Here is a 24,301-nt window from a genome sequence, read left to right as displayed (position 1 = left end):
GACTATTTTAAAAGTTTGCAGATGACTGGTGACAGAAAATGAAGGTGATTGTAATGCAGAGGATGGAAGTGGGATGGGAGTTGGGCCACCAGAGCTGCTGAGGGTATCAGAGAGAGAAATAAGGGGAGTGTTAGAGAGAAAGAGGGAGGCTGATTGCTGTGAAATATAGCCCAGAATGAATGGCTGGCTGTATTAAATCAGCGCTGAAAAAGTTACTACTCTCATAAATACTATTTATGCTAATGGCGAGGTATGATTTACTGGGCCTATTAAAACACAGAGAGATGGGGAATGCTTTTTCTTTATTCTCATGTCCGCCCATCTTGTTGTTTTGCTTTTCGTGCATATTTTTTCATGTATATTTTCCTGTTTAGATTTTATTTTGACATTTGTTTGCCCTGAACTAATTCCTGTATTTCTTTTTTTTATTATTATTCTTAAGATGTATTTTGTTAAGTTTAACTATTGTATGTGATTGTTTTCTTTCTTTAATACCATGGGATTTTTTTTCCTACACAGTCTCATTTTGCATCTCTCTTCCTTTTGGCCTTTCAAGTACCTACATCTGTACCACCTCCAATAAAGGTTCAGAGTTTAAACGCCTACAGTGCCAAGGTGAGCTGGGTGCCACCCACTGGTGACATAAGGGGACTGATTGACAGATATGAGCTAAAGGCCTACAACAGAGACTACCGAGAACTACCACCTGTCAGAGCCACATTCCTGGCTAACGGAAACTTCACAGGTAAAAAATGCACGAAACCATTGTAGTCATAAATATAATGCATACAACGTAGCTTGCCATTGCCAGTGTGTGAATGTGTGTGTGAATGGATGGATGACTGAATGTAGTGTAAAGCGCTTTGGGGTCCTTGGGGACTGAGTAAAGCGCTATACAAATGCAGGCCATTTACCGTACAAAGACACATTTTAAAATTTATTTAAGCTCTACACCTCCCCAAAAGTATGTCATCCTTTGCTCTTTGCATTTTTACTCACTATGTGCAGTATGTTGCACAACGTTTTACTGCTTGCACTTTTGTTTTGGATGTTATACTGCATTCTTTTGAGCACTTAGACTTAACAATCAAACTTAAAACAACAAACAATAGACATCACTTTACATACAGGTAAATTTAGCTTTAGTTCTGTTTGCCTTATTCCACCTGTTGTCCTTTACATTTTAGCCTTTACTAAAAAAGCATTCATAATGTCTCCTTTGCTTACTTTCTTCCTTTTTCAGATTTGTATTTCAGACAAAACATACTAGTGCATGTACTCACTGTCCTGGCCAACCCTGTTAATTTCTCCTTGGCAAGTCCCCAGGTTTAGGAGACTGTCTCCATTTGGAACAAGACACTCAGGACTACCCCAATGATGTCATACCCTGGCATTGCTCCTTTTTCTCTCTCTCTAGCTGTTGCTCACTTTTCGATCTTTCCCCACTTCATCTTTTATGATGATGATGATGTCTGCGTCCGCTGCTGCTATTCGTCCCCCCTCTCATCCACTTCGCCATGTCTCTAGGCAAATATGAAGATGAGCTCTCTGTCTCAGTCTTTCTCAGTGTCTCTCTCGCTGCTTCTCATTCACTCCCCCTCTCTTTGCCAGACATTAAGTCCACCCTGATAAGGCTTCTTCTTAATTTATGATGGCCTCAACACCTGACTGCAGAATTACACCAATGGCTAAAAAACACAGAAAAGCAAATGAGGGTGTAATGGCAGCCGAGTGGGGCCCTGGCCCCTAATTGAATTAAAAGACATGGGTAACAGTAAGGGAGAGTGAAAAAGAGAGACAAGTGCAGCGTGATTGGACACAACGGTGGGGAGACTTGGGAGGGGGTGGAAGAGAAGAGAGGGTGACTTAGAAAATACAGAGAAGGGTGGAGAGGGCCAAGACGGTGAGGACAAAAAACATCCAAAGGGAGACGGCTGAAGCTTTACAATTAGAATAGACTCTCTGTTTGCCAAGCACAGTAGATTTGCTTAGCAACAGCAGCCCATAGTTACAAGTAAAGCATTTAAATTGTGTTGTTGATGCTTGTTGATAAAGACTCAAGTAAAGGATACAAATAGGCCTGATTTGTCACAAAGGACTTACAAAGGATATTTTTACAATCTTTCAGGGCTTGTGTCGAGCAATACTCTATACCCATAGTGTATGTACACTGCAAATATGCATTCTGACATATAGCTGAGTTAACAAAATTGAGTGTGTATTCTTCAAAGTTATTCTTTTTTAAACGGTGTAATGCGTAAACCTTATTCATTGACATTTATATGCTCCTCTTAAGGTGTGCTGTCGGGTCTCACTCCGTCTACTCGGTACATTGTCACCGTGAGTGCCTGTACTCCTGTTGGTTGCACTGAGAGCCTTCGTAACAACAATGGTGATAATGATTTGAGATGGAGTATCGCAACCCCAGAGGAAGGTAAGCAGCAAACTTTCACAGATTCATGCACCTATGAACAGAACTTCAGTGTCAGCGTCCTTACCAGTAGAAGAAATGTACGATTCTTTATGCACAGAGACACAGAGCGCAGAGACTTCTAAACACACTTAGATATGTTCAACCTGTTTCCTGCATGAGATACATAGCATATGAAAAAAGGAGAGGAGTGCTGGCACAAGAAAGGAGGAGACAAAAGAGAGGGTAAAAAGCAAAGAGAGCTTATTTGCCAGCTTGTTAAGTCATATAAAAACATGCATGAAGAAAGAAAAAGTAAAAGAGGAAAACACATATTTTTATGTTATATGTTACTTTAATCTGTACTGGACTAACAGGCCTTGTTGGGGAGATAATGTGACGGCAGAGGTCAGTACAGAGACAGCAAAAATCAATCTGAAGTTAAAGAAAAAAACAGATTACTGTATTGATTTTCACTGAGCACAGAGTTAAGACACTGAAACATGTTAGAGAGACTGGAGAAAGAATTAATTTAAAACACACACAAATGCAGCACAGACACTTTTTTTACTCACTTATCCTTGAGTACAGGCACATTTTTCTTCACCTTATTTGAGATCAGTGAACATGAGATCATAAAATTTTCACGTTTTCCTCTCTTGGTGAAAACCTTTTGAAAAGTAATCCAAAGCGATGTCACTGTCTAACACCATATGAAATATTGAATTATTTATCAGTGACATTTGATGATATAGAATGATAACCTCTATAAAACTAAGGCTTGCCATAGTTTTTCTTCACTGTTACTTAAAAGATACACTACGTGTTCATATTTACTCTAGTTCCTTATGCCGATCACCATATTTGTGTTAACATAAAAACTTGATTTTATTCTTCTATACATCAGTTCCCGATGCTGTGTCTCCTCCAGCTGCAGTCTCATCCCCCACAGCACTCTATGTTAACTGGGAACCTCCAGCAAGGTAACAAAAAATACAGTTTTTACCTGTCCTCTCTCACCTCCATGCTGCATATTAATATTTAACTCAAGAACCTTCACCAATGACGAGGAAGTAATAAGTACATTCTGAATTAGTAGTAAATGGACAGTATTGTAAAACAGGAACAGAATTTGGTTCTGTATTGCTTATATTTTCCCCCAGCTTGAATAAATGTGCAGCCAACATCGATTTTGGCACAAAAACAATATATGGTATAGTGTACACAATATAATAATATTACCTTCATCTCACTTTTTTGTTCCACTGATAGGCCCAATGGAGGCATTACAGAGTACCTCCTCTATCACAACAACCAAATGGTCTACAGAGGGAAAAACAGACAACACAACATCACTGGTAAAGAGGAGAGAGTGCATGTGAGGTTGTGTGTGTGTGCTCCAGCGTAACTGTGACTGTAGAGGGATGGGGCCTCTGAGTAAAGAGAAGGGGAACACTGAAGAAAGGCAAAATGGAGTGGAGGATTAGCATTTGAAAGCAGGAAGAGTGTCTGAGTCCTCACCAAGGGAATAGCACTTTGAAAAAGACGGCTAAACACACACACACACACATGAAAATGAAGCAGCGGAGAAACAAAGAAAACTAAACATTAGCGCACGTGCATACACACAATTTGCTTTGAAGGCTCTCACTAAAGAGATCTAAATAAGGTATGAAACACATGTCACACAACTAAGCCATGCGCCAGATAGACTCACACATTAATACAATACACATATACACATGGAATGCAGAAATGTGCATAAACACACATGCAAACACATGAACAGGACACTCATCCTATACAGCTTTACTGCCCAGCAATGAGTGTCTTTCTAGGTTAATGAAGGCATGAGAGCACATATCATCCCTGCTGGGTTAATAATGCACAGTGTCTGATGTTCACAGTGATTGGAAGGATTATGAATATAGTAATTATACATTATTTGGAAGAATTGAATGTGTAACACAGAGTGAGATTACAAAAGATGGTAAATGGAGAATAGGTTTGAAACAAAGAAAGATACTTAAAGAGAAAGAACAGTGAAGATACAGTCAGGGAAGAGGAGTATTGATGGTTGTAGGTGCAACACAAGTTAATCGTTTTGAACTATCGCTTCTCTCTTTCACTTTTTGGGTGTGTGCATTTGTGTTGCAGGTCTTGGTGTATACACCACTCATGTCCTGATATTGAGTGCATGCACTTCAGTGGGTTGCACCAACAGTTCACAAGTTACAATGCTGACTTCACAGCTTCCTCCTGGACCTCTGCAAGCACCAACTCTTACCCTGCTAGACTCTCGAACTATTTTTGTAGAGTAAGTACACACACACACACACACACACACACACACACACACACACACACACACACACACACACACACGTGTATTAGTATTTGATGGTAATATCTAAGCATATATACGCACAGAACTAGAGTGCACTCACATTTTTAAATTATTCAAAATGTATAAAACCTTTATTTGTATTTTATAAGTTTTGCCTGGGCAGTATACAAGGACAGAGACTAAGCAAGAGCGAGTCAGTGACCTTCTGCAGTTGTGTTTACCATGCAGAATATTCTTCTACGCTTGACCTTTCACCATTAGAGGGAGGTGACAAGGGAAGATAGATCTCTGTACTTTTTTTTATAATGTCCCCAGTTTTTCTGTATATGTGTGTGAAAGTGTGTGAGCCATTAGCGTTATCCGCTGCTGAAAAAATACATTACTACTCATATGCATGCAGGGCCCTGACCTCAGTCATGATTATGCTGCCCTGTGCCCAAAAAAGTAAAACATGCTATAATTTGCAAATCACTTAAGCCTTATATTTATTTTTAGTTAATCCAGCTGAAAAATCTTGTTCTATGGTGTCGCCCATACTTTTGTCTGTCCACAGCATTGCTACTCTTCCTGGAGTATAGGTTTCATCAAACTTACACAAAGATTACTTAAATGGACTTTAACCAAAATTGTGCTGAAGGTCATGGTCATAATTGTCATTGTACAAGCAGTTTTTCATGTTCACATGAATCACTATTCCTCCTAAAATATTGGTCCAAATTAGGTGAAACTTACTTAAAATGATAATTTAATGGGTCTTTCTCCAAACTGTGCTCAAGGTCAAGATCATATTTGTTGTTTTACAGGTAATTTTCTATTTTCAAAGAATACCTTCCACTACTTAAAGTTTCACCAAATTCTGGCTCCTGATGTACTGAACAATATTCAATTCAAACCATTTAGCAGCAGTTAAAATAAGATTTTCTATGTTTTTAAGTTTTGTAAGCACAAAAGGGCAACCAACTAATTTTATGAAATTCAAAATTATTCGATAGCTTGAAATATCTCTTTATCATATATGTTGCATGCCACTTGTATCCTGTTTATTGCTGATGATTATGGTCTTGCAGGTAATGATCATGGAGGCAGTGGTCCTAGTTGTTGGTTGGAGCCCTCCTTTCAACATTGTGTTAACGTCACTAATATGGTCAATGCTATGACATGCTAAAGGGTTCACATATTTTCAAGCTTTTTGTGGCCTTAATTGCTTCTGAACTTCTAGTCATAATAGTCCTGAACACTTTGGTTTGGTTGCGAAAGAGATTAATTTGTCCAGGATATTAGTGTTTGCCAATGGATTTACTGTAATTCTCATTATTTTGTGCAATGCAGCGAACCAGTGGCAAGAAAAAAAACTTATTTCGGTCTTTCTTTCTGTACTTTGCACATTACAATAACCTGTGAATTGCTATGGATCATGAGCTGAATGAGCTCAAGTTACTGATACACTGGCTAAATATTACAAAGTAAAAATTTTAAACAGATTTTGCATTTCTTTTCCTGCTAATTTTAATTTGGATGCCAGCAACACCTTTAAAAAAGCTGGGTCAGGAGCATGTTTCCCAATGAGTTGCATAAACACTCCTTCTAACAACTGGTTGTGAGTGTTTGGATAGTATGGAGACTAATTGCCCTAGTTTTGAAGACAGAATGTTTTTTTAATTTCTGTTTGATATACTATATGTTTATATAATAATAATAATATTTTATACGTGATCCCCGTGGGGAAATTGCTCTCTGCATTTAACCCATTCACTCAGTGAAGCAGTGGGCAGCCACTGGGCGCCCGGGGAGCAGTGTGTTGGGACAGTACCTTGCTCAGAGGTACCTCAGGGTAGCCGTTCAGTGGATTTGAATCCTCGACCTTCCGATCATGGGGCCACCACTTCACCTACTGAGCTATCCCTCATAAATAAACATTCACATATATATATAAATGTTTATTAATCTCGCTGTCACCCCCAGAGTGTGGTATGTATGTGTTCCTCAAGCTTGGATCTTCTACAAGCGGCCTGAGAGTTTGAATGTTTTGTGCAGTATCTTAGCTGTTCCTAGGATTGCACTCTTTTTCCACATCAGAAACCTCTAATGTTGTACCTGGAGTCTGGTGGGTCCTCTCTTCCAGTTTCAGGTTTACAGCTTCTAATGCTCAATGCAGTCAAAGTGTGGAAATGAGCCAAACCTTGGCAGAAGAGAACAGTGGAACTAAACGAGCCCCTTACAATGACAAATGCATCTACTAAGCTGATGATGATTGTTTCCAGACTCAAGTTAGACACATTACCAAATGATCTATGACTACCCCAACTCATTGACAGAGTATCATCAGACGAGATGCTTGCAGATGTAAACACTGCTCTACGCACCATCCCCACAATTGGTATCACTGAAACCAGCGAGCTAATATACACCACTGCCACAGTAATCCTAGAAGCACTTGGGTAAGAAGATCAAGCCAAAATCAGAGAAACCTGGAGAAACATGTTAGTCAGTAAACTGAGGTGCAGTTGGCATCATATACTTGTATTTGATTGTTTAGCATTGTTTTTGTTTTTTAAAATAAAAATGCACTGCAAAAAGATTTCTTACAAAATATTCGTTCTGTGAACCTGTTTAAACTACAGGTCCAGGTAGCTTATACAGGTTGACTGTTGAAAAGGAAAATTAAATTACCTGACAGAATGCAGTGACCGCCACAGTATTCCTATATAGAGTGGGGGAGTGTATTGTTTCATTTCCTGAGCCTTTAAAATGCTTTTGATCAACATATTCACTAGGTGTGGGAAGGCTGTATATTGCCTTGTTAGCACATTGGTAATAGGCAAAGGTTGAGAGATCAGACCTAGTCAATATTACTCTATTGTGTCTGTGAGAAAAGTAAGATAGCTAGGAAAAAATGTAAAGAAATAGTAAAGAGAATGAAAATAATTTTTTTGTTGTTTAAAAAAAATACAGAGAAAAAATCTCTTAAAGAAAATGGGATAGGTGAAGAGAAGGGTGAGAGACTGTGAGAAAGGTTGAAGAAGGCTGCTGGAGGCAAACAAAACAGTATCAGCAGATTTATATCCTGCCCTCACCAAGCACTGCCTGACTCATACACATTCATACACAACCAAGCAGACATAGGATCATATGAATACCTATACTGTCAGATATGCACATGGTCACAAATGAAAAGAACCTGATAAAACATTCTGAAACAATCTGAAGTGAATTCATTGATGCATAGATTGTGACTGGAATCATTTTCTGTCGTGTGTGCGTGTGTGTGTGCATAAGTGTCTGTGCGTGTTTTGATGCATTTGAAACACCTACTGTAGCATGAAGTACCAGAAAGACTTTTGGCAAAAAAAAATATTGCCAACAAGTTCCAAAAAGTTTATGCAGATAAGCTCAAAATGAGCATGTTCAAAGATGAGTGTGGTCACACACACGAGTACTGATATGGGAAGAAGCCGATACATAAAAACATGTAAAGACGTCCTTCTGAGGACCCAAAAAAGGTCCGATCCCACTGTAAAAGTCTCTGTAGTTTATGTTGTTGTGTTGCTTGTACAATTTAGAGAGCAAAAGGAAATATGCAAGAGAAAAAAAGTGCAGAAGGCAGGTTAACAGTAAACTCAAACCATCATCTCAAATGTTTGCTTTTAAATTTAACATGCAGAGAGGGCACCTGGCTTTTTCACACTACTTTCAAAACGCACTTTTAAAACAATTACCATAGTGAATTATTATACAGATTATTACAATTCCCCTTTGATTCAGTTTTTCAAAAGTGGACATATATCACGCTGCCAATCGACAGCATATAAATCTTATAATAAATATGATAGATTAGCCACAGTGGCTAATTGTGTGCTAACACACACTCATCAGTCATTCAAAAAATGGCTTTTAATGGGAGGACCCAAGAAAGGAATCCATCACTTTTTAAAATGGCCTCCCTTCGCGACCATGCCAGGTGGGTTGTACTGCCTTCAGGGATTTGTAAGAATTGCAGGAAAATTTATAAAGTGTATTTTAGTGCTCCTTTTTTATGACTTCTTTTTTTTTACTTCATACTTCAGAAAATCTTAGTTATCAAATATCTTATCAGAGAGATTTTTAGTTATAAAATGTGTAATAGTTAGTGAACACACTTCACTGCCAGCTTAAAACAGATTTAATTTAGTATATTTGAGTTTGCAAAAAAACCCAAAACATTTTGGCAAATAAGATTTTATCTTTTCTGAACAAAATCATTGTAAAGATGGAACATCTCATTTATGTTGCAGAATCCAAACACATAAAATCTGTTTAGTCATTAGTATTCAAACTTAGAACCAACAAAAGTACAGCAGTAATTATATAAATATATTTTCCTGAGTCGTGCTCTTTCACATTGGCCCCCTTTTTATAACAGCGCGAGATAGTTGACATGTCTTGATTTCCTAATGCCATTTCTGGTCTTTTTTTCTCCTCTTTGCTGGGGATGACCTTCCTGTTCTAAATATAGAAAAGGAGACACCTCAGCCTGACTGTTGAAGGAAACTGTGTGCGCAGTGTGCTGTACGTGTGTGTACGTGCCTCTGTGCACATGTAAGGAAGCCTACCACTGCACTGTGTTTACTTCAGCTGACAGAAGAAACATGGTGATGAAGGCAGACACTGACATGCAGATACTCAGAGCAGTCTGTTTCAGTCCGGACTGCCACAGACACACACACACATTTCACTCCTTTTTCGCGTCTTATTTTTATCTTGATGTTTTAATTCGAGCGTTGTGCAGACCTCTGCACTTAATGGTAATGTATTCATAAAGTTTGGCATTGCTCACCTGGTCGAGCAGGCAAGCCATATGACAAAGCCTTACTGCAGGGGCCTGGGTTCAAGTCTCCCCAGGATGTTACCCATGTGCTATCACCCCCACTCTCTCCTTCCTTTCTTGTCTCTTACTATCCTGACCATCAACATTAAAAAATGCCAAACATATATTTATACGAGTTTACAAATCAAATACTATTATTTATTTTTTTTAAAACAGGCATTATTAGATACTAACAGGCAGTCAAGACGATTCAAGACGTCCTTGAACCTCATAAGGGTTGCAGTTTAGTTTCATTTGTGAAAAACTCTAAAAGTTGATTCTGTTCATCTGGACATAGCGTTTTCTTAGCGAACAGAATCAGGTTTTGGACATTTACTTACCTGGATGATTGAGTATGCATCAATTTGTGAAAAACCAAAATGTAAAATGTTTTGATCAAATGTTAACAAAAGCCAATACTTCTATATATTTAAAGTACCAGGTTTTTGCAATACGATGAAAAAAAAACCGTTAAGTAGAGAAGTGATGCAACTAAGTCTACAGGGGGTTTTTTTTCTGTTGTATAAAGTCCCAAACTATATTAGATTTTAGGTAAATGGGGAAAAAACATAAGTAAATGGTTAGTAGGAAATAACTGGGAACTGGCTGAAGTATAGTCATATTAAAAGTGTTTCCCACTGGGCTACAGTAAAGTTTTCACACTAGGATTTTTGAAAAGCAGAAAAGTGAAAGGTCGAATTTATTTTATGTTTATTTTTCTCTTCATTTCTAGGTGGTCACATCCCTCTCAGATAAATGGTGTTTTGGAGTTTTGTTTGATCTTCCTGTCTCATGACAGTGCAGAGCGTGTGCTAGCCTATAACAGCTCTGACGTTTTTGAAGACTACACGCTCCGCAACCTAACCCCTGGAACTCTTTACACCATCACAGTAGCTGTAAGTCCACTGCGCCTTAATTTTGACTTTCAATTTGTTCGTTTGTATCATATTCATTCTTATGTTATTGTTTATGTGTGTGCATGTGTATGTGTGTGCATGTGTGTGTGCATGGCAGGCTTGTACAGGAGGTGGATGTACTTTAAGTCCACCAAGCCAGGCTCAGACTGAAGAGAGCACCCCTGAAAATGTCCCTGCACCACTGGTCACTCCTTTGTCCCCCAATGCGCTCAATGTCACCTGGACTCCTCCTGACACTCCGAATGGTGAGAGGGTACACACCTACACAAAAATACAAAACCATTGATTTTTTTAAAATAAATTGTTATCAAGAATAACATGAGCATTGAATGAAGTGGAAGAAGAAGAAGAATGTCATGATGATAACAGCATGTGATATTAATAGACCTGAAGAACTGATTAAAAGGTGATGCTATTTACCATAACCCTGTGTCTATGACATAAATACAGATATAAAGGTTTGTCCGTGTTTCAAGGATGCTGTTCCTGTTACCGTGAAACAGAAGATCATTTACATGTGAGTGAGAGGAATCAGTTGAGTCTCCAGGAGTAGAGAAGAAGAAGAGGGAAACAGAAAGAGGAACTAAAAAGAGAGAGCACAAAGGACTCATAACGAAAAGAGAAAGAGAGAGAGACAGGGTGAGAGAACAAACAATTTGAGATCGAGACTAATAGAGACCGAGAGGGAGAGGACAGCGCTTCACCAAGCTCCTTTAAGTGGATGAAAAGTGCTCCCTTTTGACTAAAGAGAGAACTGCAGGCTGAAAGAGCGTAGACTCGCTGTGATGGCCTTCTCTCTGTTTTCTCTACTCCTCTACTCTCTCCTCTTCTCACCTTTGTCTTCTTCACCTGTCCCCAGTTAAAATCTGGGGGGAAAGTGTATTTTAAGAGTCTAAGGTGTCTATTTAAAACAGAATTTAAAGAGTTAAAGTGATCAAAAAAGGAGCAGCGTAACTACATAAGCTGTGTGGTTTATTTAGAGAAGGCAACGAGTGATCCGTATTCTATTAGTGTGATTCTCTCTCGTAATCAAAATTTGCAAAAGACTGATCTAATCTTCTGAAAGGGAAATAATAGATATGGATTTGTATTTCTTTCTTTTTTTTTTAAATGTTTCAGAATTTAATTCTGTTTTCATCGTCCCACATCCTATAAATCAAAAATCAGTGCATGTATGTCTTCAGTCTAAGGACAGAATGCAGAATTCACCTGTAGGTAGAAAAGAAACATGGGGCATCCCAGTTTGTAGAGGTTAAGAAGTAACGTCTGCATTCTCTCTTGTGAACTGTTAACGCAGCTGTGTTGCATCTCTTTTACTTTTTCCCGATATCGTCCATGGCCTGCTAATTGTTGTTGTGTGTTCCAATGAAAATACACATTAATCAGCATAAGCTAAAACGCTGTCTGTGATAAAAGCACAGAAATACTGCCAAAGACATGAAATGCATTATGAAATACGTTAGTAGTTACTGTAAAAGAGATTGGCCCCACTTTTTTAAACAGTTTATCTTGATTTCTGAATACACATATGTCAAGTCAGCAGATGTTTGCTTTGAAATGAACTCATGTGTTTTAATACAACTCTTAAAGGTAAGTAGTTAAATAGTCGTGAAAATACAGTAAGTTTAAGTAACATTATGTATGACATGGTGCACTGAAAATGATGTATTTATCGATAATCTCAAGGACTATATCAACAAATAGTATATCTCATGAAACCAAATTAATTAAGCGAAGAAAACCCCTTGATCCCCTCCCATTTCACAGTCTCTTGACATACCACACACACTACCACATATTATCAAATGTTACTGTCATGCTCGTTAAAGTATGTGTAATTCCACAATGTGTGTGTGTGGAATGTGAATCGTGTGTGTTTTACGCTTAATGCCACACGAGTGCATTTTGCACCATAAACCCTGTGATGTGTGAGCATATTAGCCTGGATAAATTACTTAAAGCTTTTCTCAGTTGATGACAGAAATTTATAACAAGGGAAACACTTAATCATGATTACCCGATTATCTCGTGCTTAAAAAGCTTTAATTTTTGCTCAGAAAAGAAGAAGAGCTCAGTACGTTTTTCCTCACTAACTCCTTTTTTTATACAAATGGATGGCAACAACCACGATGATGATGGTGATGGGTTCCAGAAGACCTAGATCCTATGTTATTTTCTCTTTCTCTCTTCCTTCCTCTCACTCTTTCTCCCCCCTTCTCCCCAATTCCGCAGGGATTTGTGGGGGATAATCCTCTCGGGGATTAGGTCGGGGCAACACGCAGACAAAGAGGGGAAATAAGCCTGTTATGCATTCGCTGCTTCATTTCCCAACCTGTCTTTATTACAGCCTATACTGATATGGGCTTATTCACACACACAAGCACATACAGATGTCCGCGCACATATGCACACGCTCTCACACGCATGTGATTGGCCACATTAAGAGCTCCCCAGATGTAGCTTGTGTCTGTGGGTTTTTTCGTTTCTTCGTTTTCCTGATAGGTGTGTATATCTCTATTGAGCAATAATAAAACCCACACATGATTAAAGCAGAATAGACTCTTAGTTCTTAGCGCTGATCTTTTGAGCCCCCTGTATGCATTTTTATTAAGGAAAAGCACATTTGGCACCTTACTGTTTCATTTTTTTATTAGGTGGATGTAATGTAATGTAATGATTGTGCTGGTGTGTGTGGGTATGGATACGTGTGTACAAACTACATATGTGCAGTTTGTCCGTGTGCAGGTTAGAGTGTGCACACCTATTTGCACCCTTATTTGTGTGTGTGTGTGTGTGTGTGTGTGTGCGCCCATTCATCGTAGTACAACTGTCCTTCTTAGGGCTTTTATCCTCCTAACACTCATGGTTACATTTGTCATTTCAGTGCTGTTTCTATCATTGGATCACTCTACCTGACTGGCAGGTCTGCAGCCCCTAAGTCAGTTTTCATTTGCATTGTAATCCAGTGACCCAGACTGCATCCCGTCATAGTAAAGCTCTCTTTATGATTGTAATGCCTCACACTATGGATGCAGTATTATTGCATATGAGTGACCAATCCAAACAGAGTGTAAAACTATCTCAGTATAACTATCTTCTGAAAACCTACAGGAAATGATCTCGATGAAAGCTTGTAATGGTTATGATTAGTTGTGATACTTAACATCACTGTCTAAATCGTTGCTCTTGGTCAGAGGTTATTCAGGGCAGGGGATGTGAGCAGAATGTGACAAGGAGCGGGAATTCCATGTTCAATAGACTTCTTTTATTGTAATAAATACTAAGGATTGTTAAGAAATGTCAGTTCTATTGTTGCCTGGGGTATTTTTTCCCTGTTATTTTAATTTTTATTCTGTCATGTTCTAATCAGATGTGTTCTTTTCCCAGGTATTATAACTAGCTACGGTCTCTGGCTGGATGGAGTTCTCATTTTAAACACCAGTTCCTCCCAGAGGTTCTTCTTGGTGGAGGGACTCTCTCCTTGGAGCCGGCATGTACTCAGGCTGCAGGCCTGCACAGCACGAGGCTGTGGCAAGGGACCGATGGTCAGTCAGTGTTATAGCATATAGTATAACAAACTGTAAGATGCTTTGTCATATAGTAATGCCTTGTAAATAATTGTGTTGTTGGTGTTACTGACCGAATATTGGCTTTTGAACTTATTTTTAAGAGATACTTGAGAAAGATTTATATCCAGGGTATGGAAGTAGGCAAAACTGACCGGATCTAATGATCTGACAAAGAAAAAGGGAACAACGGGACTGTTATTGACACACAGGGGAGATTGGTGATGAGAGGTGGAATTAATTAAATTATGTGGGTAAGAAGCAGAAACAAAAGCAGGAAGTAACCACAGCTAGAAACATGAGAAAACTGAACTTTAAAGTAAAACCTCCAACAGCTATCGCTGAAACACTGAAATATGAATACTAATTAAGATGATAGAGACAGTTGAACACAGAAGGCACAAGTAGAAAATAAAACAAGAAACAACTAAAAACTGGTGAGTACCACAGGGACCATGACATGAAACAGCAGAGTATTTTTCAACATGAATTCTAGTTTCTACCAAAAGTATGAAACACAAAACACAACATTACATTTTTGTCAAATACACCCGTCAAATTTAGCGTAGCAAAAGTTTTATAAAATTATGCATGAATTATTTTCATGAGTTTCATTAGCGCTGTAACTAATGCACAAAATCATATGTGGCAATGCCTGCACACACGTGTGTCTGTGTGTACGTGTGTGTCATTGGGAGTCATAAAGGTGATCGATTCTCTTGGCTCAATAACGAGGGTTGGCGTGGCCACGGTGACATTTGGTAGGAAATGCCACTTCATTTTCAACGACGCCTCTGACAACAGGCCATATTTTGGGGCACTTTTCCAATACAGATGCCATGTTTAGTCAAACACCAGGAGAACTGCTGACCTAGCAGAAAAAGAGAAGAGGAGGGTGGGCAGGTGAAGGAGGGTGAAACAGGATGAAGTGGAGAAGAGGAAGAGGTGATAGGATGGGCAGGAAAAGGAGAAAAGGAGTCGGAGAAGAAGGGAATTTCAGGCAAAAAGAGTAAATGATGAGGACAGAGTAAATGGCCAGAGCAAAGTGAGAGATGAGGTGGAAGGGAATCGAAGGCAGCAGAGGAGAGTCAGACAGGAAGAAATGAGACAGAAGAAGACTGTAATGATGAAAGAGGACGGAAAAATGGTGGCAGAGATAATGCCGGCTACTTGTGTAGAGTGGTTTCATCTGAAAATGCTTAGTTTTAACATTTCAGACAGGTTGTATCAGACTGAGAGAGGCATTATTTTCAGTTTTTTGTATTTCTCCAATAGCTGTTGGATGAATGAGTGTTAGTGGAGCTATGATAAAAATGCTACATATCTGTATTCTTCTATGCATTTTGATATCTGTGTTCTTCTAAGGTGGATGTGCGTACATTAGAGATGGCCCCAGAAGGTCCTATACTGTTGGAGCTGGCCAATCAGAGTTCAAGATCTCTCAGAGCACATTGGACAGCCCCTCCTAGAGCGAATGGGAACCTTAGCTACACAATATACTACAAAAGCAAAGGTAACAGCGAAAAGCTACATCTTTATCTTTACACATGCACAGGTCTCATATAGTATTCGCCAGGCAACAAACCCAACTTTATCTGTAAAACATTCACATCACAACTGTGGAAGTTGTAAAATGTGAAAGCCTCATTTTCTGAATAAAGATACGGATATGTTAATAATACACAGTCATTCCTACTGGGGTAAAAAGTAACATATAGATAGTAACATATCTGTTTTGCTTGAGACTCTGCCTATTGTGTAGACATATCCGCACTGTTTTTGGAGGGGTGGGGTAGGGTCAAAAAGGCTTTACAAAGACGTGAAGCCTTTTTATCAAGACCCATAGATAGAAATGGACATGTCAGTACAAATGCAAATTGGAATACATAATCACACTTCTCACTCACAAAGTCAGCTTGCACTGAAAGTCAGCCATGTAATGGGGAAGTAATCAAGAAGTAATCAGTATACAGTAGCATAGAAATGACAAGTTGTTGTTTCTTTTTGATACTGTGTCAATGATTTGAGAGGAAATGACATGGGAGTATAGACTATAAAAGTGGTATGAAGATAGGAGGAGGAACAAAGTCAAGTTGCAATTCAATAATAGTATAAAGAAAAAAGGGAGATGAGAAGCTCATATTTCCATAGATGGATTAGAAAAGACAGTAAAAACAATGTAAGATATGAGGAGCAGCAATACCGCGGGGAGACAACAAAAGCAACAGATAGACTGGACATGGCGAGAAAAAAGAACACGCATATTCTCATTTTTTCAGTTACGCATATTCACAAAGTCTCTCCTTGTCATACACACTCACTGTCAGGCACTTTGATCTATGCCTCACAGAGAACCCAACAGATGAGTGGAGAGAAGGATAGAAGCAGTGTGGAAGGAAAAGAGAGACAGTGTTTCGCTCTAGTTGCCCATAACCTCCTGTTTCTTTGATACAAACGGCCTTCATCAATCCACACAGAATTACGTGTGTGTGGGTGTGTCTGTATAAATATATTGGATAGGCTTGCTTACTATGATTTTCTGATCCCTTTTCTTTGACTATCCTTGCATAACCTCAATATGGAGACCTCTCTCTTTCGATTACTCTCAAGTTAATCTCAGTGGGGTTTTTTCTCTCTCACGACCTCTCTCTCGTTCCTCTTTCCTTTTTCTTTCTTTTTTTATGCATCTCTTACAAGTCACTTTTCTGTCTTTAGAGTGGTAACACTAATAAAAAACATTCACTGTTTTTCATTATCTTTAGCTATACATTGCTTGGTCTAAGACCTTACATGTCTTTCTTTCTCTGTCTCTTAGATGGTGATGGTGCATTGGATGGAGGTACAGCAGCAGGCGTCTGGTTGTCTGTGACAGACCTGCAGCCTTACACTAGCTACAGCTTCTGGATCAGAGGCTGTAATACACAGGGTTGTATTGAGAGCCTGCCACTCAGTGTTACTACACTGCCAGCAGGTACTCACACGCCAAAGACTTTCTTATCATTATTAATTTGATCATTACTAGAACTGCATAATTTTTTCACTGTGTCACAGTTTCAAATATCATGATCATCCATCGAAAGGCTCTAAAGGTTTATCCAACAGGTGCTCTTCATTGCTTCAGTTTACATCGTTCTTGACCTGCTCTTAGCTGGTTACACAAAAAACCTGAACTTGCTATGCTAGATCAGCAAAGTTAAGCAGGGGCACCAAGGAACTGTGTCACTCCTTTGAGCAAGAAACTCATATAGCGAAATGCTACTGCCTGGTGAGGTATAGTTCAGAGTAGGGGTGAGGGAACTCCAGGCCTCAAGGGCCAGTGTCCTGCAGGTTTTAGATATCACCCTGGGTCAACACACAAGAATCAAATGATTAGTTCATTACCAAGCCTCTGGAGAACTTTAAGACATGTTGAAGAGGAAATGCAGCCATTTAAATCAGCTGTGTTGGATCAAGTCTAAAACCTACAGGACACCGGCCCTTGAGACCTGGAATTCCCCACCCCTGGTTTAGAGACTTGAACTGCCTGAGTTTGAGTCCACTTCAGACCATTAACTGAGTATCATTGTCCCTACTCTCTCCCTGCTTTCATGCCCACTGTCTGCATTGTCTATTTAAAAAAGGTTGAAACTATCAAAGGTAGATTCTCATAGGTGCAGTTTTCTCATTGTTTTCAACATCCCTGCTATTTTTACCAAATTATTAAACATTATTTATTTTCTCAATAATGCTATTTGTTTTTTTCCTCATTTTTTTGCATTTTGAAATTATTTAATCCTTTAATTTAAGTCACAGTTGATCTACAACAAATTAAAATTAAAATCCTTAGAAAAAAAATGATGATAATAGTATGACTGTGGTATTGAAATTTTTCTAAGGTCTTAATTAAATGACTGTTCTAGTAGATTTGTTTCTCACGCCACACACAAAACATGAACTGTGGCGATATTTTTAAGATTACTTTGATTTTAATTGCTGTTCTTGTGAACTGGAAAGGTTTATTTTTATAGCTTGCTCTGCAAAGGAAAAAAAAACAATTATTCACTGGAGTCGACATACACATCATTGACTTGACTTAATGATGTGAAAACATATTTCTGATTTACACAGCCTTTGTGTGTGTGTGTGTGTGTGTGTGTGTGTGTGTGTGTGTGTGTGTGTGAGGTGGTGTAGAATAGAGACTGATTGTGCATACTGATAAATGTCAAAGCTGATCAGAGCAGTCTGGAGATAATTGTAACATGCACACACACATACAAGCACACACACACCTATAAACACACATTTTACCACTTTAGCTAATGTTATCAAAAGGGTTGAATATGTACACCCTTGCACATACCACACCCATGTCTTAGTGAGTCAACAACAAAAGACAGACTTAGGAAAGTTCTCCTGTTCAAGTTCAAAACAAAGGCATAAGAAAGTATAAATTTTAAATACCAGACGTTTCCTCTCTTTCTATCTCTCTTTCTACCTCTATGCCTCTGGCATCTCTTTAGACTTCTATAAGGCAAACTGTCTTGATGCGTCCTTGTTCTATGAAAGAACAGAGAGAAGATAGCGGAGCAAGAGACAGAGGAGCTGAGGAGGAGGAGAGCAGAGAGAGAGAAGTGAACATAAAAGTGCATAGTTTAAAACGATTAGTGACACCTCTGATATTGTACCTACTAACACAGCATGAGAGAGACACAGGCTCACCAACAGTGTGTTTTGCGTGTGCATATCTGTACGTATATGTGTGTGTGTGTGTATGTCAGAGAAGCAGGAATCATCTTTTGATGAATTAGCTAAATACACACACTGAAGGAATGAACTGGGTCATTAAAAAATCCACTGAATCTCTGAATGCAAATCAGAGGGTCATTTTAATCTAAATCTAAGTTCAGGTGTATCGTATCAATTCAGTAATTTGTTAAATCCTTGTTTGACTGTAAAAGAGCAGGATCTCCATTTCCGCGCTTTCCGTGTATTTTCCTACTAATCGACTGCTCACTCCATTCTGATAGCATTGTGGTGCCTTTCGAGTGACAGGATGTTCACTTGACCTATCCTAATTTGCTTATAATGCTGCCTCTTGAAACTCGGCAGGCTTTTACCCAACTACTGTTGATCTAAAATGAAGACGTGTTTTTTCAGGTGTTTTTTCATAAACACGGGTAAAATAAGAGCAGCCAATTTGGTCTGGTTTGAAATGGAGAGCAGACAGCCTACGAGAAGCAGTCATTAAGTCAAGTGCAGGTGATTGTTTGCACAGTTGTAGGAGAGGTCGACTAAGACTGGTGGTACAGGATATATAAGGTTGATAAAAACTGATTAGAAATAAAGGCCAAAGTTGGTATTAAATAGCCAATTAAGGTAATCCTCTGATATCTGTTGTGTTACACTCATATTTTGTTTTCTGTTTCTTAGTTTTCTGTTTTCCAAGCTTCCTTTCCTCTAAGGACTTAGTAAATCTTGTGAGCGAGAACTGGATAAGGATAGTGACACAATTGCAAACATAGCCACAAATAAGCCTTTAAAAAATGGACAAGTCACATCTGACACACATACATGGTGATTCTTTAGTTGTTTTGTTTTTTGTTTTTAAAAAGGGCTTTTGTGTCATGTTTTTAAAATCGATGTGCTTTGTGTATGCATTAATATAATGAATATATACTAGAGGGTTGAGTTATGTTGATGGACCACCACTAAATTATTCTGAATCCACATTGAAAGTGTTATTTTAGGCTTTTCTCACACTTCGTGTATGCCTGTGTGCAGTTGTAACAGCCATCTTTAGAATAAGATGTCTTCAGCAATCAGTCTTGTTGAAGTGGACATCGCACAATTTTTGATTGAAGGGTCACTTTATACATCGGAGGGCCTGCTCTTATTTCACATAGTCAACAGTGCAGTCACTTTGATTTCCATCATGTACTTGTTGTTTGCAGCTTATCTCATTTTATTCTGTCTTTGCACAAATGTTCTGTGTTTCTGTTCAGCTATCATATTGATTCTGGCTTGTTTACTGATTTTCCAACACTAAGACTTTACTGTCACACTGAGCTAAGAAGACGTGGACTTTGTGGATTTAATGCAGTGTGTGTATTTGTGTGAATGTGAGAGTGATGAGTATATCTGGTTGTGCTTTTTATACTCCACACTGTGAGAGGTGTCATTGCGTTACAGTGAAGTTGATCAGTTAGATGAAATGGACATACCTTTTTATATTTTTTTTGTTTTTTTTCTTACTCTCTAAATGTCTAATCTTTTCATTTCACCGACTGACTTCCTCCATATTTTTGTACTCCCCTGCTCCTTCTTCTTGTCTTCTTCTCAACATACTTTCTTCCTTCTTAGCCCCTGATGGATTGTCACCGCCAACTCTAGCCCATGCAACTAATGCCAGTCTGAACGTGTCCTGGTCCGCCCCTGTCAACTCTAATGCACCAGGCCCACTCTACTACAGTCTGCAAATGAGGACATCCCCACAGAGGCCTATCATAAGGTGAGAGACACCATAAAATGCAGAGTCAAAGCAGATGGACAAGTTTGCAAACCGTTTTCCACAATGCATAAAAGTTTTCTGAGAAGAGTAGCAATAAAGTAACTGGACACACACACAACAAAGTACACATATTACATACTCTAAATATCAGAAAATGTTTATGTGCACATAGCCTACACATGCACATATAAAGGAGCACATTATACAGCACAACTGTGAATATGTCACTTCAGTAGGACATAACATCAGAAATCCAGAGAGGGAATGACAGGATGTAGAGTCAGAAAGACAAAAAAAACCAAAGACATGGAAGAGAGAGGGAGAGACGGGCAAAGAAAGTGTGATAGAATAAAAAGAGGGAGAGAGGGTGTGCATCTGATATGTATTCATTACATGCTTCCTGACAACAAATTGCAATTTAATCCAAGAAGAGGAGGCTCTCATTCTGTGGTAATAAATAAATGACTAGCTACATGTATTATATATCAGACAGCCATGCCCTCCTCCTCCTCTGCTATGGAAATCTCATTGTTCTCTGATTTATTCATTCATTCATCCCTTCTATCCATCTGAAGCTAAATGGTCAACGGTCGCTCATTTATGACAATATTCTTTTACTTTGTCCTAGATTCCTTTGTATGATTATATGATGGGCCAGGTAAGGCATGGGAATAAGATAAAAGGCTATGGAAAAAATTGTACATAATGCATAGGCAGCCAGTGTTTAGGAACCCTATGAAATTTGGGCATTATTATAATGTTTTACTTAAAATATATTTGAATTTACACTTTGGAATCTATTTAAGAAACAAACCATTTTTTTAAGTATGATGAAATTGTTTTTTTCAGAAACCTTTTGCTTTAAAACCGGTAACTTTTCCCACTGAAGTATGAATTACATACTTTGTGACTATTCAGATCCTTTTTTTTTCACCTCTCACATGCACATCTCTCTGGCCTTACGTGTAGGCTAAAAGGGATTTAATAACTACGTACAATGTTGACATGATTAACCTAAGGAACGTAAGAAGCTGTCCGGTGCTGAATCTCTCTGATGAAGCATTAAAGAGTAACATTTGGTCTAAGGTAGAAAGCATGGTGTTGCATATGTTTTTATTTTTTTTTTAAATGGTAACTCCTGCAACAGTAAAGCTTTGCTAGTAATTCAGGAAATTTTCCAGATTGGTTTCTTCATCAGAAAATCTGAAAATGAAGTTTGGTAACATCAGATTTGTGTCCACTAAAACACAAGAGCATGCAAAGTGCAAGATCAGCATATTTAAATCTGCTGTCACTCTGTGACCACCAGGTAACAGAGCACATCACAGACCCAAATGCATGTCCATCAATGAATTTGTGCTTGTGTCCATCCACTTCTAGGCTTTTGGAAAATGCAACAGACACCTTTTCCTATTACTTAGAGGGCTTATCACCATACACGCCTTACCTGTTTAGAGTGGTGGTCTCGCATACACACGGGAAGACGGCAAGCCTCTGGACAACCCTTCGCACTGCAGAGGACAGTAAGTGGACATACTCACGCACATTAGTGCCCAAAACATTTTACATAGATTTGTACAGACAGCTTCAATGCGCATAAACTATGCAAATATAATTTTAAAAAAATAAATAAATGTTTCCAATAAATAACCATGAAAACAGTAATAATTTCTTTAAATAAACATGTTACGGGTCAGTGAAACTGCTGTACTGCTTTTTTGTAGCTTACCTATTGGTACTGGTTTCTGGTATTGTTTTGTTGTATTTCAAGGTGTTTCTTGTGTCAAGTCCTTCCAGGTTGTGCGACTGACTGCGAAGTGGTTGGCAGTGATGGGCTTCTGTGGTCCACCTGTTTTGCTGTGTTAAAGTTAAACTCAAGGAGTCTGACAGATCATTAGATGATCATCTAAGCAATAGACTCATTAGACAATAAACATGTGGCTTCGGCTTAGTTCTCTTTTTTGCGACTCCCTCCAAGGTTTATTTTATAAAAGTATAAATGTTTTTTCAGTGGAGGTGTGAAATGAGAGGGAGAGAGAACAACTAAAGCTGCAGAAGGTGGTGAAAACACGGGCTCAAACAGCGCTGGGTGAAACACACAGACATGGGGAGTTTCACATACTGTAAGGTGTGTGTCTGTGTGTGAGTGACCTAGCCAGTGTCATTGTGGGCTAATTGCTGTAATAGAATCATATTAGCCACTGGAACAGCCTCCTCAGTGCAAAGTTATAAATTAATTAGTACCACGCTATTATCACATACATTATCATTAAGCAGGTGAGATTTGCATACATTGATACGCACACAAACACAAATGTGTACAAAACATGTATGTGTAGTGTACGTATACATACGCAGTGACACGAAGACAAGTGCAGTTACACATATACCATGACATACCATGCACGCACACACCTATTCATACACACACAACTGCAGACATTTAGGATGCATTAAATTATGGCCCTGCGCTTTTCTCATTGCTATGCAGAATTGAATTCCCTCTAGCAAACACACACTCACATGCACTCACACACACACACAAACACACACAGGGCTTTTGTTACACTTGTTTTTGTTGCACTCGTGTTTCTGTTTGTGTCTTGACTATTAATGCAAGAATGAAAACATTCTTAGTGTCTCTCTGTCTCACGCTGAGAACGTATGTGTCATGCACATGCATAAGTCCTTGGCCTTCTCATCGATAACAGACCTCCTGATGCTCAGTTACGACACTTCATGCAGAGATGCAACACAAGGCTTTGGGATGCTACCTAAACTGCACCCAGTTGCCACAAAGATCAGACAGATTTGTGTATTTATTTTGACAATAAGCATGTATGTAATGGAGCAATCTCTTTGCACTAATGATACCAGCCATTTATAAGCATTTATTCCTATTCACGACTTTTGGTGTCATATTGGATTCAAGTAATTATTAATAAATAAATGTCACATTTGACATGAATTTTCAATTCTGCATCCTTTAAATGTAAAAATGTACATTTTTAAAATATTCATTAAAATTGTTTTACCATAATAATGAATACAGAATAGGTGTAAAAGTTCTTAATAAAAAAGGGATTTAAACCTATGATGGGAGCAAGCCACATTCAGGCAGATTGGATTTCCCTTACACTGATGTGTAATTTGTCACCGTAAACCATCTTCTTATCATCCTAGCAGGGAAAGAAAAGAGGGGCTACATTCTCTGCTTAATCTCGTCTCTCTCTCATACAAGAATAAATGACAACCTTTTGCATTTCATTTGGTGATGTAACGTATAGTAAGGCTAATAGTTAGAATTTTATATTTGTTGTCCTGCATTTGTGGAATTCATACACGCAGCGTTCATTCTGACATAAATCTCAAATCTGAACACAGCGACAGACATATATACATTCACTGAAAGTCACACACACATTCACACAGTCGCTCAAGTGACATATACTGTACATTTGATCTTAACACACTCAGTCATTCTTTATAGAGTGGTCCTTTGGATTTATCCTTTTGAAGGAGATCATTCTAACCTGATCTCTATGTGCAAGTGTGAGCTGTAACCTTGTAAGTTTTTCACTTTGGCAGAACACTGTATATAATATAGCGTGTGTCGACACGAACCATTTTTAACACTATGGATATGATCTCACTTTATCCACATTTATATACTGTTACTTCTTTCTCTTACTTCTTAATTTCTGGGGTTTTTTCTGTCTTTTTCTTCTTCT

The 24,301-nt window shown here is 38.6% G+C and overlaps 1 protein-coding gene across 1 annotated transcript in view; it reads left to right on the top strand.

Annotated features, from left to right (window-relative positions):
* ush2a (Usher syndrome 2A (autosomal recessive, mild)) overlaps positions 1-24,301 on the top strand; it is a 216,151-nt gene that overhangs the window by 98,421 nt on the left and 93,429 nt on the right. The window contains exons 38-49 of the mRNA XM_013910893.1: positions 557-745; positions 2,297-2,434; positions 3,318-3,393; positions 3,683-3,768; positions 4,568-4,727; positions 10,334-10,496; positions 10,615-10,762; positions 13,905-14,062; positions 15,449-15,596; positions 16,899-17,054; positions 20,423-20,570; positions 21,951-22,093. Of these exons, the coding sequence (XP_013766347.1) occupies positions 557-745; positions 2,297-2,434; positions 3,318-3,393; positions 3,683-3,768; positions 4,568-4,727; positions 10,334-10,496; positions 10,615-10,762; positions 13,905-14,062; positions 15,449-15,596; positions 16,899-17,054; positions 20,423-20,570; positions 21,951-22,093 (1,713 nt within the window). The remainder of the gene's footprint in view (positions 1-556; positions 746-2,296; positions 2,435-3,317; positions 3,394-3,682; positions 3,769-4,567; positions 4,728-10,333; positions 10,497-10,614; positions 10,763-13,904; positions 14,063-15,448; positions 15,597-16,898; positions 17,055-20,422; positions 20,571-21,950; positions 22,094-24,301) is intronic.

The sequence above is a fragment of the Pundamilia nyererei genome, unplaced genomic scaffold (genome assembly GCF_000239375.1).
Source record: "Pundamilia nyererei isolate P.nyererei 1_Seehausen unplaced genomic scaffold, PunNye1.0 scaffold00051, whole genome shotgun sequence".
NCBI classification, from domain to species: Eukaryota; Metazoa; Chordata; class Actinopteri; order Cichliformes; family Cichlidae; genus Pundamilia; species Pundamilia nyererei.
Note: the sequence above shows the minus strand (reverse complement) of the source record. Positions and strands in the feature narration are given on the sequence as shown.